A 16299-nucleotide genomic window follows, 5' to 3' on the forward strand; every position below is an offset into this window, starting at 1 on the left:
GTAGCTATTTCACTTTCAGTGAATATACATGAAAATATTTCCGATATATCACTGAATGCATTAAAGTGCGAGTGTGACGCAACAAGTTTTAATGCCCATAAAAATTCAGCTTTAAATGATTGTTCTTTAACTAAAAATTTCGAAATCGACATTGCATTTGACGTTTTCGGATTTGACATGTTAAGCTTTCCTGTATTCCTTTTAGATATTAAGGAGTTCATCAATGATGACTCTTTTGAAACTGTATGTTTTCCTCTTTTAGCATGACTAGTAAAAGTGCCTGTTTACTATATATTTCGCGGCAACCCTGTTTACTGTTACTTAACTCTGGTATTCTGAAAAATCTTCATTCTTGGATTAGCAATTTGTATGAAATGGAAATGTTCCAAGATAATGGAATTTAAAACAGATGAAACCTCTGATTTTCTGCATAATATACATTAGCACACTTTATTTTGGAAAAACATTGTATGAGGATACTTTGAAACAATACTTGTTTTAAGTAGCATTATTAGAATTCCGCCCATTTTTTCTTAATTCTATAGATTAATACGAGTTAAATTAAATTTCACAACTATACACTTTTAAGAAGCATTATAATGTTCTTTTTAATCTTAAAAAGGCGATATATTTCGCCAATTAAACTGACGAATTTAAGAATTACAAATGAATTAGTTAGATTAAAATTAAACTTTAATATTGGATTTTCACTCTTATTTTTATTTATTCTCTTATAATAATTAATTCCTAAGAAATAGCATTCTTGAAATAGTTTTGCATTAATATTATTATGATGTTAATCTTGTTTTGATTTTTGCATCTCTTAATGCATTTGTAAAATATTTTACAGGCAGCTAAACGGATGACATGGTCAGTTTTTTTTTTTTTTATAAAACTTTATATGGATAATAATGTCGATAGTAGAGTTGAGTGTAAATTCACCTATAAAATCCAAATGGGTCATATATTACAGAGATTAACCACTTCATCTAATGCAAGCTTTTTGATTCTCTCATATTATTAAGATAAATTAATACAGCTTATAGTGAATTAAAAATGAAGTGCCATTGTATCAAGTAGTTTAGTATAATAAATTAATTTCTGACCTTTTAGAAGTTGCGAGATTATGCATCGCAATGGGTACTAATTATTTCTTCTTTCAAAATATGAAATCATTTAGAAGCAATAAACTATCAATCCCTTATGGAGAATGACTTTATTCGCCAAGTGAAAGAAAATGTGATGTACATGAACCTAACATAAAACATTCTGATGGTATGATTAGGACCATCAGTTGCTGTTAGAGTAATTTCTGTTCTGAACCCAACTTGAGGATAGAGACTATGTACAATATGATACTTTTCTTTTATTAAAAAAATGAAGCGTGCAATGGCATGCCCACTTTGATGCAAATTTACAACAATGAGCTGGTGCACGCTTGGCATATACCAACACGAATACAAGAAGATACAATAGATGCATTCTCAATTTGTTCCTTACATAGAATTATGTTTGATTCATAAGTACATAAAAGTGATTTTATTTTTTTACATCTTTGTTGTGCAGATTCACAACATATACATACAGACATATATATATATATATTCACTTTGGATTTAATTTGTAAATTTTAATTAGTAGAAATTTCATTCATGTAGCATAAAACAATGCACTTAATTTTTGCTTATTTGTAGTAGAAATATGTTGCAAGAACTTAAAAAAGCATGCAAACATAAAGTGCAAAAGATTTTATTCCAATGATCAAATAGCTATATTACCATACTGCGTCAAGATAAAAAATATTAAAAAGTACAAAAAGGGGTTTTCACTCTTTTAAAAAAAGTTTCCAGTTACTTGACTTCCAATTTTATGTCACAAACATACTATCAATTTGGCAATCAGTCGTTATTAATACTGCTGTTTTCAAAAAGAAGAGGCTTATTTATTAAATAACTGCAATTAAAGAAATTAGAATAAATAGAACAAAATGGATAAAATACCCTTCTTTCAATAAAGAAATGCAACTCTAAACAAAATATATAAAACCCAAAAATTTAATTTAAAACCTTCAAATCTTGTACGATTTCTTAAAATGTACATAGCACATGCAAATAAAGATTTAATGAAAAGACAATACCCGAAAAGTCGAATGAAATGGGCATCATTTCTTTCATCAGCTTTAAAATGATGAACATAAAAAAAAAGGCTATACAAATAGAACAAATGCATTAAGCCATGCTTCGACAAGATCTAAATTTTTATCTACAGAAAGGAGATCAATCAACTGCCGAGTGCTTTAAACTTTCAAAGATAGACACCACAGGGAACAAACTCTGTAGATACAATGGAGAATAGTAAATGTATTGTCAAATGAAAATCAGCTTGGAAAGAAAATTGTATTAAAAAGGGTTAGTTAAAAAAAATAAACATTAGAATCTTATTTTTACTTTTATTTTAAAAAAAAAAAGTGAAAAACATTTTATCACTTAAAAAAAAGATCAGTTTCAAAACAATAAGCAAAAGATTAAAGGGGGGGACAAGCTCATAAATATTATCATCATTTGTTTTAAAAATGCTCCATTCTACCTAAAGAGATTTTTCATTCCTCTGGGAGTGTGAGAAAATGCAAGAAATAAAAACTCTTTTACACTTTCCAACAACTAGATTCTTAAACATGCACAAGCTCTTTAAAAACTCTGCCAGAGCAAAATAAGCTCTCTTAGGAATTTTTCTTTGTTTTTGTTTAATCTTTAGAATAATGAATCGTGGACAGAGTGCCTTTGAAGAAAATGTTTTCACTGAGTTTTTACACACATACAACACTGATGGATTTGATTATCTATAAAATATGGAACAAGAGAGCCGACGACCATAAATGACAACACATCTATGCACGAGCCGACATTCGACTGCGGAGGTAGCCGCTGTGTACAGCACCAAGTCAGCTTCCATATTTCTTTACTTTGTACACTACAGAGTATCACAGTGCAGCAAGAATATTTTTTTTATTTGAAACAATGTTCCGCTATACGCAAGGCGGCATTGATTGTAGCTGTTATTTACACTCTTTTCTCCAGGTTCATCGTTCGGAGGACAGTGTCTTTGCGCCACGAGGCAGAAAACAGAAGCTCGACCAGCACATGCATCACAGTAGTTCAAATGAATAAAGGAACTATGAAACGAAAGAAACGGCACAGAAGAAGCAGAACTTCAGCTGGAAGACACAAAGAAGAGTGGCATCGAACGGCATCGCAGGAGTGGGAGGGACAAGAAGCTGCAAGGTTGAATCCAGAAGCTGGTTCCGAATGAGTCAGTGGCCTGACGAGACAATGCAAGGCACTGAAGATGTCTGATCTTGAATCGTTCCGTCTTCTGAAATTCAATGGAATGTTGCCTTTCACTGGTGGATCATTTTCTGTATCTCTCATTGTGCAGCTGAAAAACTGAATGCCACCATATTTACCAAGGAGCATTGAACAGGAGGATAGCTGCTGCACGTGTTGCAGGACAGAAAATGAATACCTTTGCAAGACCATGGTTAACTCATTCGCACATGGTTTGCCATGCAGCCACATAAAGGGAGCAACTGAACAGGAGAACGAATGCCGCCTCTGTCGACACACACGCATGCGAGAAGTTTTCTGAATCTACGAGCACCATTAGCTGCTTGTAAGACACCAATTTCACTTCTTAGAAAAAACTTTTTTTTATCTAGTCTCTAAATAAATTGCACACGTCTTGATGAATAGTAGTAAAATTCTCACACATATTTTTATATATATTCTTTTTTTTATCTCAAGATATACAAAGTCATGGGTAAAAGTACCTGTGCGAAGGATGAAGTTCTGAAAAGATATCGATTTCCAATAGTGAAAAAAACGTTTTCAACATCAATATGTAAATAGTTTGACACTTATACAAATTTCCTTTCAAAATGAAGAATATCCACTGCTTGTGTGTATTTCTTTTGTATTCAGTTCCAACTTTTTTTTTGTACATGTTTCTAAACCAGCATAGTAGCAGTTTGTGACTGGATATTCTGACAATAAAAAAACAGTCAAGGAATTGAAATTCTCAGACCAGCTGTATGAGTCATAGTGTGATTGGAATGTTTAAATGACTAAGAATGCTGGCATTTGTCATGCGTCGGACTCCCCGCACATGATGGAGAGAACCTGAGCAAGTTTCCATGGCAGTTTGTTCTTGGTTGAGAACTCATCCTCTTCTAATGTCTGCATGAGCTGGAAAAATGAAAACTTTTAGTTGATACCATTAAATAAATTAACAGAAACACAGATTCATAATGGCTCTATTTAATAAGATTAATGCCCCATACTGAAGTAAGCACAGGCAGTAATAGGGATTAAACCTCATTATTGGTCCATGGTCAGTTGATAAAATTGACGCTTCAGTTGGTTTTTCTCTTTAAAATTCTATACCACACAAGTTAGAGGACCACCTGAATTCTTTTCCATATACCTATATCTAGAACCATAATGTTTATTTAATAGCAGTAGGAGGGTGTTTGACCTTAATGGATTTAATGATCACCAGCACAGTGGAGCATTTTAAATCTTAAGCAAAAATCTGACATCAGATTAATATGGCAAGATAAGATAAACAACAGTTAGCTGGTTTAAAAGCAGAATGATTATATTCATCATTATTAAGAAATATTTTTTCACAAAACTGCTGCTGCATTTATTTTGTATCTAGAAGAATACAGTTTTTTTTTTTTTTTTATTAATCCGAGTTTGTTTGAACTTCTATACACAGTGCAAAAGAAAATTTCATTCTGATCCTTCACATTTAAATAGTCGAACATTGTTTTTCTTCTCATAAAATTAACATTGCGTTTTTAACCATAAACCTTATTCCATTAAAAAAAGCTTACAAATAAGAATCTAAATGACCCAATTTGCCATTTTTTATTGGATTATTACCTATACTAAAAAACTTAAATATCAGATTGAAAACATGACACTTACCTGATCATTGTACTTCACTGCATAAGCATAGAGGTCATACAACGCTACATTTGTGTTGAATTCATGAGCATGCAACTGAAAAATAATAAGTATCTTTCTTCAGAAACTGAAGCTTATCATAGTTTCTCAAGTTAATAAAAAAATTATTCCTCATAAAGCATTAAAAAATTTTTTTAACATAAAACAGCAATTAAATATTAGCTTAAAACTACAAAACTATTGTTCGACAATGAAAATTTTTTTGTATTTTGACTATCCTTTTCAGTACTGCTGTAGTAGGATAATTCCACAAGAAGATGTGACAAAAACAAATGAATTATTAATAATGCAACTAGTAAGGTAAGTGGAAATCCTGTCTCAGAGCTACCAATAAAGCATCCCAGGTTGTCAAGTCATACATGTCCAGTCTCTAAAAATCATGGAATAAAAATTCTCAACCAGTTATCAAGCTATTAATCTCAGAAAAACCAGCCCCAAACATGGTGGTGCACAGCATTTCTAAGTTAACAAAGAACTGTATGACATCATTGTCATCAAGCATCCATTTGCTTCAGCAGATCAGAATACAAAATTCTGACAAAATTTTATACATACTGAAGTTCTGTTTACAATTACTGCTTTTGCACAAATTTAAGACATCAAAGCCCCATTCAGCTGAATATTATCCGCTGACAGTTGAAGGCAAACTGAAATATGTAAATTGTTCAGAAGATAATGGGGCTAAGCAACATGAAAACAACTACGACAGGAAGGAAATAATATTTCCACTCTTAAAGCCAGAATGTCACACTTATGTTTCATCAGAGCCCATTCTTGACCAACTGGGAAAACTTTCAGCACATTTTGAATTCAAAAAGCCATTTTCACTTTGAAATTACCTGTGAAAATGATGCAGTGAATGTAGTTTGTTGTTTAGTTAAAATTTTGGAAGAGTTACTTGTGCAGTCGTCTTGATTCAAAAAAATTTTTAATCTTAGAAATTTAAAACATAATTACGTCGCAAAAAAAAATCCTAACAATCTAAGAAAGCTGCATTCATTAGAATCTGCAATAAGATAAAAAGAGAAATTGAACTTTATATTGAATCATTAATATCAAAATCAAGGTTACGATTAAGCACGAATAGTAGAATTATTAGCTGGTAGCCTAAGAAAATTTGACAATAATAAACCCTGATGCAGCCTAAAACTCATCTTCCCATCTTTTATAAAATGAAAATCAAAATCCCTCATTAAAATCTTAAGTGAAGGTTTATGAGAATAATATAATACTCCATGAATCAAATATTATTGCTCACCATATTTTATATAAAATAAAACTTAGCAGCTTATCTGAAAGCTATCCACATATTGTTATTCTGAAATTAAGAGTTTTGATTATAAGAAAATACCATATTCTTCAATATTTATTTAAGAAGCGTAAAAAGTTTTCTTACCCTAGATTCTTCTGCCAACATAGCATTCATATCTTGATCACTAATGGCTGCCATATTTTTAATATCTCTATAATACCTAAAAACGGGAAATTTTATTGTTAGTGAAAGTTCTGAAAAGTAGGTATCAGATAGCAAAATAATAGTGAAATATCAGAAAGCTATTGCTAAAATTCAGAGGACTATTCTAAGTTATAATTCTACGTTCTGAATAAATATTTAAATTCATGTTATTTTTTAAAAATTCACATAGTTATTAATATTAATATTATTCATAACTAAAAACAGTGTAATGTAATCACAGTTAGAAATTCTCATTAGATTTTATTTTAGTTCAATAATTTTTTTTTTGGTTTAAAATAAAAATATAACCAGTAGAGTAAATTTTCAAACACCTTTGGGCTTCATACATTGAATAAAATAGCTTTGAACATACTGCCAAATGATGGATTGTAAGTATGCATAATAAATATCAACAATGTAATCACTTTGCATAAAATAATAAAAACATAATTACTCAATAAATCCATAAAGAACAAAAAATAATCGATTTTTTTTATGATATAAATACAAAATATTCTAAAATTTCTTTTAGGGTTTGGCGAGGACACAATTAAAGGACTATGATGAATGCAATAAAAATTTTCATATTATTATGTAAATAATTATTACCAAGTTTCTAATGGAATCATTTCATGTGTTGTTGAAGTTATATTGAACATGCCATCAAATCCTTTAAAACTGAATAATGCTTAAAAGCAGGACTAAATTGCATCATGCAACGTATGAAGCAAAAATCATTCAAAACTCTTTATAAAATTGATCAATGGATTTAGAGCTACTAAATTAATTATGTAATGACTCTTTGAGTAGTAAGTGCTAAGAAAGGACTTTTACTATTTTAATTAGACTTCTGAATAAAAATTAAAAGTAATATTGAAAGCTTTCCCAGACTAACTTCACTATATATTACAACACAAAAATAATTTTTATATGACTTGAATCAAATTTACTTCCGTATAATATTTTTTCTAATTTTAATAATTTTTTGAAATATTTTTATTTTAAAACAATATATTTTAGCAAGTACATAGATGCAATATAATGGTATTAAACACATTTTTTTTTGTACATTTGTTACTTTTACTATAAAAGAATAAATTTTTAAAAATAATATAAAAATTAAGCATGAATATTATCACATACAGGTGTTCCAAACAACAGGTTTTCTTTCTCATCCTTGAAAATACGAAATGAATTCCAAATTTCCATTAATGTGTTGCATTTAATACGTAATAAGTGGTCATATATTGAAAATTAAAAAATAAGTATAGTTATTTGCCTTGACTGTTATTGTTATGAAAAATATAATAATATCTGAAAGTGTGCCACATCAACTATGGTGCACCTGATGATTCATAAAAGTTTAAATTAATTTGAACTGATGCACTATTATGATATAACTTTTTTTGTAGTATTCATTATAAATATTTCAACTATAGTTTTCCTAAATGCTAAACATGAATTATGAATGCTTTTTTATCATTACTACTAACTAAGGAGAATATATGTGGCACTCAACACACCAGACCGTTAAAACTACTAAATTTGGGACAAATGTATCTTGGAGGATAGAAATGTACACATCAAAGCAATTTTTTGTTGAAATTTCAATTAATTAAAAATCAGGCAAAATTTAAACCTCTTTTCAAAATAATTGCACAAAATATTACAGCATAAAAATGAGTTTTACACTAACCTAAAATTAAAAAATGCCTTTTTAATAATACCAATTTAATTGAAAATATGGGAATGTTTTTCTATTCTTAATTCAATTAATTTTTAAATATATTTTTAAGCATATTTTCTACAGTATACTTCACTATTGTAAAGGAATTAAATCGTTTTCACAGTTATACTACACATACTTTAGACTTAAATTTTCATCCATTTTTTACGATGAAACTATGAAAATGCAAGATATTTTCAATGATGAAAAGATTTTTGTTTAAGGTGCAATTTTAATAGCCTCTTTTATTATTATAAGCATAAAAAATTTTAACAAGAAAGTTTGTTTGAATTGAAATTTAATCACTTATGTATTAAATTAATGTTCCAGTTTTAATGAGAAGACAGAAAATCAGAGGGATCGATAGTATAATGAACAGAATTATGTAAATTTTTTTAAAAGTGTATAACATAAGAAACTAGGCGTTTATAAATAATTTCTTGAGGAAGCTATTAAAAGCAAATTATATAAAATATGTAATTGACTATTTTAGCAATATTAATCTAAACAAATCAGTTGGTTGCCATAAACAAGTAATAAATTATTAAAAAGGAAAATGGTATATACAGCCAATTTGCATGCAGAAATTCATATGATTGAAAATTAAAACATACCTTTCTACCCAGTCCTTGTAAACTGGAATGTCTTTAGCATACAGGAGCTTACTGCTGGGAGAGTCTTTTCCAAGCCTGTGGTCGGATGTGGAGCAAGCGTCCATGAAGGTCTGGGCTACCACTGACAAGCACGAATCCACTATGTTGGATTTGTGGATGTCAAACACAAAATTAGGATTCTTGATCAGATTCACCCAGAATCGGAGGGGAAGGCTATGAGAATAAATTTTTAAAATATTCAGTATTCACATGAAAGCAAGATTTGAAAAATAAAATGTTTTGTTAAGGTTATAATTTTCAGTTATTAAATTGTGACACTTGAAAGTATATAAAATTTTTTCCAAGTAAGTTATCAGCTATTATGGAGGCCTCGAAAAGTTAAGATAAATATCTTCTGCCAGGAACAAAGGTTCTTTAATTCTAACCCAAATTATAACTTACTAATTTAATTTAAATTGTCACAATTGAATGTATTTATTCATATCATAAATTATCTTGGTACTAAATATGTCCTAATAATGTTACAATATTATAAAATATCTCATAAAAATATTAATTATGCCATAAGATGTGAAGAAGAAACCAATGATATTTGATTAAGTATACAGATATGTTCATATTAAAATAGAATCCAAATTTAATATTTTAATTTATGAAAAAATTAACATTTACGCATTTTTATAAAGTTCATTTATGTTAATGTCTACATACTCATACTAAAAATATGAAACGGGCTTGGCTTTTGGCACAAGATAAAATATTCAATAAATGGAGCCAATATCTTTTTGTACACATGAAGATTTTCTTGGATACATTAAAAAATGAAATTGATGTTTTCCTTTCATTGATAATATAAAAATTTTGTTCACAAAAAGGCAACAGATTAATTTTATAAGATAAAAAAGTAACGTTCAAGTTCATTTTAGGTATCAGTCACTCTCGGATGAATCAATATAACAATAAATCCTTATTACAAAATGTACCATCTAATGAGAGGGTGAAAAATAAATACCCAAAGGATTTAAGTTAGCAGACATAAAAAAAAAAATGTATTTCAAAATTAAATATTTGTGTAAGAAAAATTGTCTACCTATTTGACTTCCAAGTGTGTACTACTTCAGGATCTGTGATTCCATGTTGAAGAGCTTGATCATCTAAAAAGTCAAACATATACTTAATAGCTAATGGCAAGGCACTGCCTCGATGAGCTGTGGAGAAGATGGTTTCAAATAAATCATCCACAAACTTCTGTAAAGTTCCCTGCAGAGAAAAAATAACAAAAATTCATTTTTTTTTCTTTCAGTAGGCACACAGTTAAGCATAAAGTAACAAATCATTGAATGGAGAATAAAAATAAATTTTACAGCTGAAAGAGAAACCACCATAAAAGACATTCGATTTTAAAAGCAAATTAAAATTCATTATGAGATATATAGATAAGAGAAGATTTTATCTTGACTGTTGAATATATAAATATTCTAATACAATAACCATTCCCTTACAGTTATATAGAAGCTACAATGTCCGAAATTATAATTTGCCCTACAAGACATTAAAATGTTATCTCAAATTAATTCCATTTAAAACATACACTAAATAAATTCTACAAAATCATACTTTAAAAAAACAACACAAATAGAAATCTAAAATTCAGTTATCTATGCAAAATATTAATAATCCTATAGGAAATTTTATTACATAATTCAGAGTTGTCACACAAAACTGGAAAAAAAAAATCCCTGCATTTTTCCTGTACATATATGTATATAATCAAGATGCAAGGAAATGCATGAATAGCACTCATGTGCTAGTTAGAATGAAATATGGTTTTAAGAAGTAGAAAAGCTAGGAAAGAAAGCAAAATTTTAATATTATTCAAAATAATAGCAAATTAAAAGAAAGTTTATATTTACATACAAAGAAAAAAAAAAGACAATTTTTATATTAAGGGGTTATACTACTCTCATGCTCTTTAATTGTAAGTCACACAAAATTAAGAACTTGGGTGAAATAAAATACAAAATTTTTTTTTGTGAGCATGATATTAATGATTACTTAACAAAAAAACATTACAAAGCAAGATTACCCAAGATGTCCAATTTATGTATTTGGGCATCAATTTATGCAACTTCTGAAGATTTTTCAGTCTTCAGTTTCATCGAGTTAATCCATAACAAAGAAGATACAACATTTCTGTATGGCCTAATGTACATTTTTTAGCTATTTCACATCCAGTGAACATAGGTGAAAATATTTTCGATATTCTAAAGGACATTTCGATGCAATAAAGGACAAATGTGATGCAATAACTTTAAATGCCCATAAAAATTCAACTTTAAATTATTGTTCTTTAACTAAAAAGTTCGAAATCGTCATTACATTTGACGTTCTCGGATTTGATATGTCAGCTTTCCTGTATTCCTTTTAGATACTAAAAGTTCATCGATGATGACTCTTTAGAATTGCCAGGGTGTCTTGCATGTTTTTCTCTTTTAGTATCACTAGTAAGTGCCTGTTTTTCCATATTACTTGGGCTTATTACCTTGTTAGTAGAACACAACAAATGGATTTTGAAGAACTACTCAAACTCATACAGTAAAATCAGGGATGATTTTTATTTTATCCATCCAATTCATATTAAATACAGATTTTGAATAGCTCATTGTCTTTTTAAAAAAATCTCTAATACACTTTGAATAAGCTGACAGTTCCTCAAATAATATACTCAAGTATAGTATATTACATCACTACATTGCTTCTGCAGATTGAATGTTCTGGCCTGAGAATTGTATTCTGTTCTTTCACGAAGTTACAGAAGCCTTACACATGCTCATTAGCTGCAATTCGGGAATAAATTTATAAATTTAGTTATATCAACGTCCCATTTTAAAGCAACACTAGGGCTGTTTTGGGACGGAATACAATTCCGTCTTGGGACGGACCTCGTAGTCTTCGTAGAATTGGGTCTCGAGTCTGAAACTCTCCGTTTCCGAAGCTGATAACTCACCACCAGGCCACTGCAATTCAGGAACCTCATAAAAGAAGAACAACTGTCTAGCAAATCGAAACAGGAGCAAGTAGTAAAGGCACAAGTTTCAGGGACTCCACTATTGCAAATGGTATTTTTTCGTATTTCAAAGCTGCGACTACGATCTTTTATTCTTGCAATTGTTAGCTATAGGCATTTTCTAGATGAGAAAAAATAACTACAAAACTTAATATTTCCTATATTTTCCCGGTTTTTTAAATTCCCAGTTTTTCAGGTTCTTCCAGTGGCAAGGCAACCCTGATAATTTTACTGCATTAGTACATACAGGATGGCTAAAAGCATTACTACCTTATTACCTTTTAAAAAAATTCTACATAATAATTTTACAATATTGCTCAGTACCTATAATATTGCACAATGCAAAAATACTATGACAATACTGTAGAAAATTTGCTGTTTGTGTATGACAGCAAAATTAGTAAATATCATAAACGATCAAAAGAAGGTCACATATTTTTCTTCCATGAACTTTCCAAACTATTCTTATTTCTATGCTAGAATTTGTATTTTTTGAGATTTTCATGTGGTTTGGTTCAGCCATATTCCAAAAATTAATAACTGGCATATTTAACTTATTTTAGAACTTATTCTGACATTTATGCTAAAAAGACTGTAATTTTGAATAAGTTAAAAGAGTTATGAACTTTTGTGAAAACAAAAAGAAGAAAGAAATTACTGAATGAACATACTTTTGTAGCTAATAGGCGAGTGAGATAAATCTCAGAGACCATTTTATTCCCTCTTTCACCTTCCTTTTGTTCAGCATCATGATGCCTCACCTAGGGGAAAAAAATGACAAAAAGTAAAGATATTAAAAATAGAAAAACTTAAATACAATATATCTGCATATATATATAAAATGTGCTGCAGCATACACTTATCAAGCTTTCCATGAAATAATATATATATAAACAATATTTAAAAATAAACAATACTGATTTGATAATAACATATCTAAATAATATAGAACCACTGACAAATTTTAAATGCAGGATTATTGGAAAAATTTAACCCACCATTATGACTGTTTATAAAAGTAGTTTATTCCCCAAAGAAACTTAATCACCCTTTAAAATACTGTTAGTTGGTTTATAAAATCTTATTTAGAAGGATGAGAAATTAAATCAATAGTTATTTATATTTTATTTGACACAACTTTTAATGTTTTGCAAATAATTTAGAATGCTTTATTTCAAAGCTTTAATTTTATCATTATGTCATTATACATAAATTATTATTAATTTTTTTCTTCTATAGGCTAGTTCTTCTGTCTTATAATTATGTCACTTATTATAGATGTTGTCTTAAAAGAACGATCTAAAATGTTAGATTTCGATCATTAAACACAAAATAAATCAATATGTATTAAATAAAAAGGAGCATTACTTGTAAAAATTTATGTATTATCTTAATACAGCATATTTTAATTCAATCAAGTTGTTGATCCCTTTATTGTATAATAGCAACCATTTATAAATGAAGTTCAGCATGACATTATTTGATTATAATTTACTTTTATATATGAGGAGTAAAAATTACAGTTATAAACATGAGAAGAATTTTAGTTTAGTAAAAAAATCTTCATTTTAGTTATAAAAATATATTCAAGATTAGGCACAATCCTATATAATCTAACATTAAAAGAATACTTTGACATATTAGGAACTGGTAAAACGTTCCATTAGGTTACTTACTAAATGCCAATACTTGTAACCACCTTCTGGATCATGATTCATTGGAGAAGTAGCTCGACTAAGAGGAGGACTAGTTTTCAAAGAGAAGTTCAAAGTTTCTGAAAGAAAAAATTTGTCACATAAATTAGCATTGGCTAAAAATTATAAATTAATTTTCTCATAAAAACTGATGAAAAAATCATAAAAAAAATCGATAAAAAGAAAAAAAATTTAAAATTTGATATTACTTTAAAATTTTGTGAAACCAGGATAGCCAGCATATTTGCTGTTTGAATTTCCCTGACATTTTTGGATGTTTCTAATATCTTTAGAATGATGTCGCTTTATTTTATACTCTTTAAATATTAGACCATAAGTTCTTAAATTTATTTGAAAAATTGTTCTATTCAACTAAAATCAATGTAAAATAAAAGTTAATTTTCAAAAAAAAAAAAAAAAAAAAACATTATTTCCACTTACTGAATTTGAGATAAGCTTTAATTATGTAAAACCTTTCCCTTTTTGCAAATATATTAACCATACTATAAGATATATGCCCATCTAGACTGACATTTAGTCAACCAGTCATATCTCAGAACTGTTTGTCAAATTTACAAAAAAAAAAAAAAAAAAGCAATACAAAAATATATGCACATTGGCAGAGTGCTTAAGAATGAAATGATTTGGTTCCTTCAAGTTGGATCTCCCTATCCATAATGTTTACCAACATGCCAATCAGAAATTTACTAACTAACAGAACAGAACTAACAGAAAAAAAAAAAAAAAATTCATTTACAGACGCAAAATGAAATCTTTGCATCAAAATAAGGAAAATTCAATGAAATCAAAATTGCATTTACTTTCAGCTCACCAACTATAATTTAAAAAAAAATTACTTGTCCGCTGGCTCGATGCTTAACCCATAAAATAGAGAAAAAAATGGAACTTTAATTTTTATCAATTTTTTTCTTTATTACATAAAAGTAAAACGTTTTAGAGGTAAAAATTTGATAATAAAGATAAATAAATAAAATAAAAGATACGGAATTTCATAGATGAATTTCTCAAATTTTTATGGCAAAGAGTTTCATACAAACGGCATTAAAAAAAATGATGCTGTTCCCTTAAAAAAAATTTTTTTTGAGAAAATTATAAAAGGCATGTGTACCTATAATGAAGTATCAAACAAATGAATTCTAATTTAACAAATTAATTAATTTTAATTTGACGTTTAATACTATTTTAAAATTACAGAACTTTTATTGAATGTTTGGGAAATTTTAAACAAACACAAAATTAAAAAAAAAAAAAAAAGTGAAAAGAAGCTTTTTTTATGTCGTTCATGGCATCCATTCATATGAAGAATTTAGTAATCCATGTTCATAATGTTTAAAAATAAACAAAAGAATGCTTGACGGAAATAATAGCAATAACATCCGATACTTCATAATTTAACAAAAATATCTCTGCGAAGAGCAAAAAAAAAAAAAAAAAAAAATATTGTAAAATACTTATTTAATTAAAATGAATTGTTTTGGAATTATAATAATGGATCAATATTTTATAATCAGTTTTGAATATCAATACCCAAAATTCACACTTTCTTTCTTGTAACATGTGGTATGATCAGTTTGATGTTCGGATTAAGAAAAGGGTGGGTGGGACAGCTCCATATATATCTTTTTAAATAAATGTGCAAATTATAACAGTAACAGGAGCTGGGCTTTAGTTAGGCTGTCTTTTCCCAGAGTATGCAAAACCATTTTTGCTAATTATGCTAAGAAGTTTTTATTTGCTAAAAAAAAAGCAAATAAAAACTTCTAGAGAAAAAATATATTTACATGTATATGCAATGAATTAGTATGATGGTTAATCTTTCTCTTCCATAGTTTGTTTTAGACTATGAGTAAAAGTCTGATTTTCATTATGTGCCAACGACATCTCATTCTACTTATGAAAAAATACCAACGAATTACCATGTTCGATAAAAATTACTGTTTTATAAAAAAATTTCAGTTTTATACTAAACTTTCCTAAACTAAAAATTTTTCCCAGTCACCCAGAATTCCCTGACAATTCCCGAAAGGCTGGCCACTCTGGAAACTCCACACTATTTTTATCCTTTAATGTATTAATTATTTCAAAGTAAGCAGTTTTTAGCAACAGTTTAATTTAGGTTCAGTTTTTCATGACAAACTGCTCCATCTTTTTTAGTTTCAAATACTGAATTTAAAATGTATTAAATAACAGTTTTCCCTAATTGCTTAACTATACCTAAGTGAAAGTATTATATTTTATTACATTGTATTGCAAATGAAACCAGTTGGATTTTACAATATTATTAGAAAACACAGTACTTTATACTCTTAATTATCAATGCTATAAAAGCAATAAAACACTAAATATTTTTTATCTATACTATATAAAATAATTCATAAAAATATTTGTCAATTTAATAATTGCCAATATATAATTCAAAAGTATTTTATATTTAAGAGAGAGATTTTTTAAATTTTCAACTTCAACTTCATTAATTTTTTTTATTATCAACTTATTTTTTGTGTCGAAGAAAAGCTTCCATGTCAGGTTTTTAAATTCCTTTTACATTAAATAATGCCAAAATATAATTCACTCACCATATTTATGAGACTTTTCCAATTTATCTGTCATTATCGTCAAATTATACATTGATGATTGCTTTGGCACCAGGGTTAATAATGCACCATCAGGAACCTAAAATTCAATGAATAAAAT

At 28.4% G+C, this 16299-nt stretch overlaps 1 protein-coding gene across 5 annotated transcripts in view; it reads right to left on the reverse strand.

The window, feature by feature from the left end:
* Nucleotides 1-1351: 1351 nt before the first annotated feature.
* LOC129976053 (plexin-A2-like) overlaps nt 1352-16299 on the reverse strand; it is a 575617-nt gene continuing 560669 nt past the window's right edge. For all 5 annotated transcript variants that reach the window (XM_056089408.1, XM_056089404.1, XM_056089407.1 and 2 more), the window contains 8 exons: nt 16182-16278; nt 13567-13664; nt 12562-12651; nt 9914-10083; nt 8824-9036; nt 6424-6499; nt 4989-5063; nt 1352-4241 (listed from right to left, as the gene is read on the reverse strand). In XM_056089408.1, coding sequence (XP_055945383.1) covers nt 4140-4241; nt 4989-5063; nt 6424-6499; nt 8824-9036; nt 9914-10083; nt 12562-12651; nt 13567-13664; nt 16182-16278 — 921 coding nt within the window. In that variant the 3' untranslated portion in view covers nt 1352-4139. The remainder of the gene's footprint in view (nt 4242-4988; nt 5064-6423; nt 6500-8823; nt 9037-9913; nt 10084-12561; nt 12652-13566; nt 13665-16181; nt 16279-16299) is intronic.

This window comes from Argiope bruennichi, chromosome 7, assembly GCF_947563725.1.
Source record: "Argiope bruennichi chromosome 7, qqArgBrue1.1, whole genome shotgun sequence".
Lineage (NCBI taxonomy): Eukaryota > Metazoa > Arthropoda > Arachnida > Araneae > Araneidae > Argiope > Argiope bruennichi.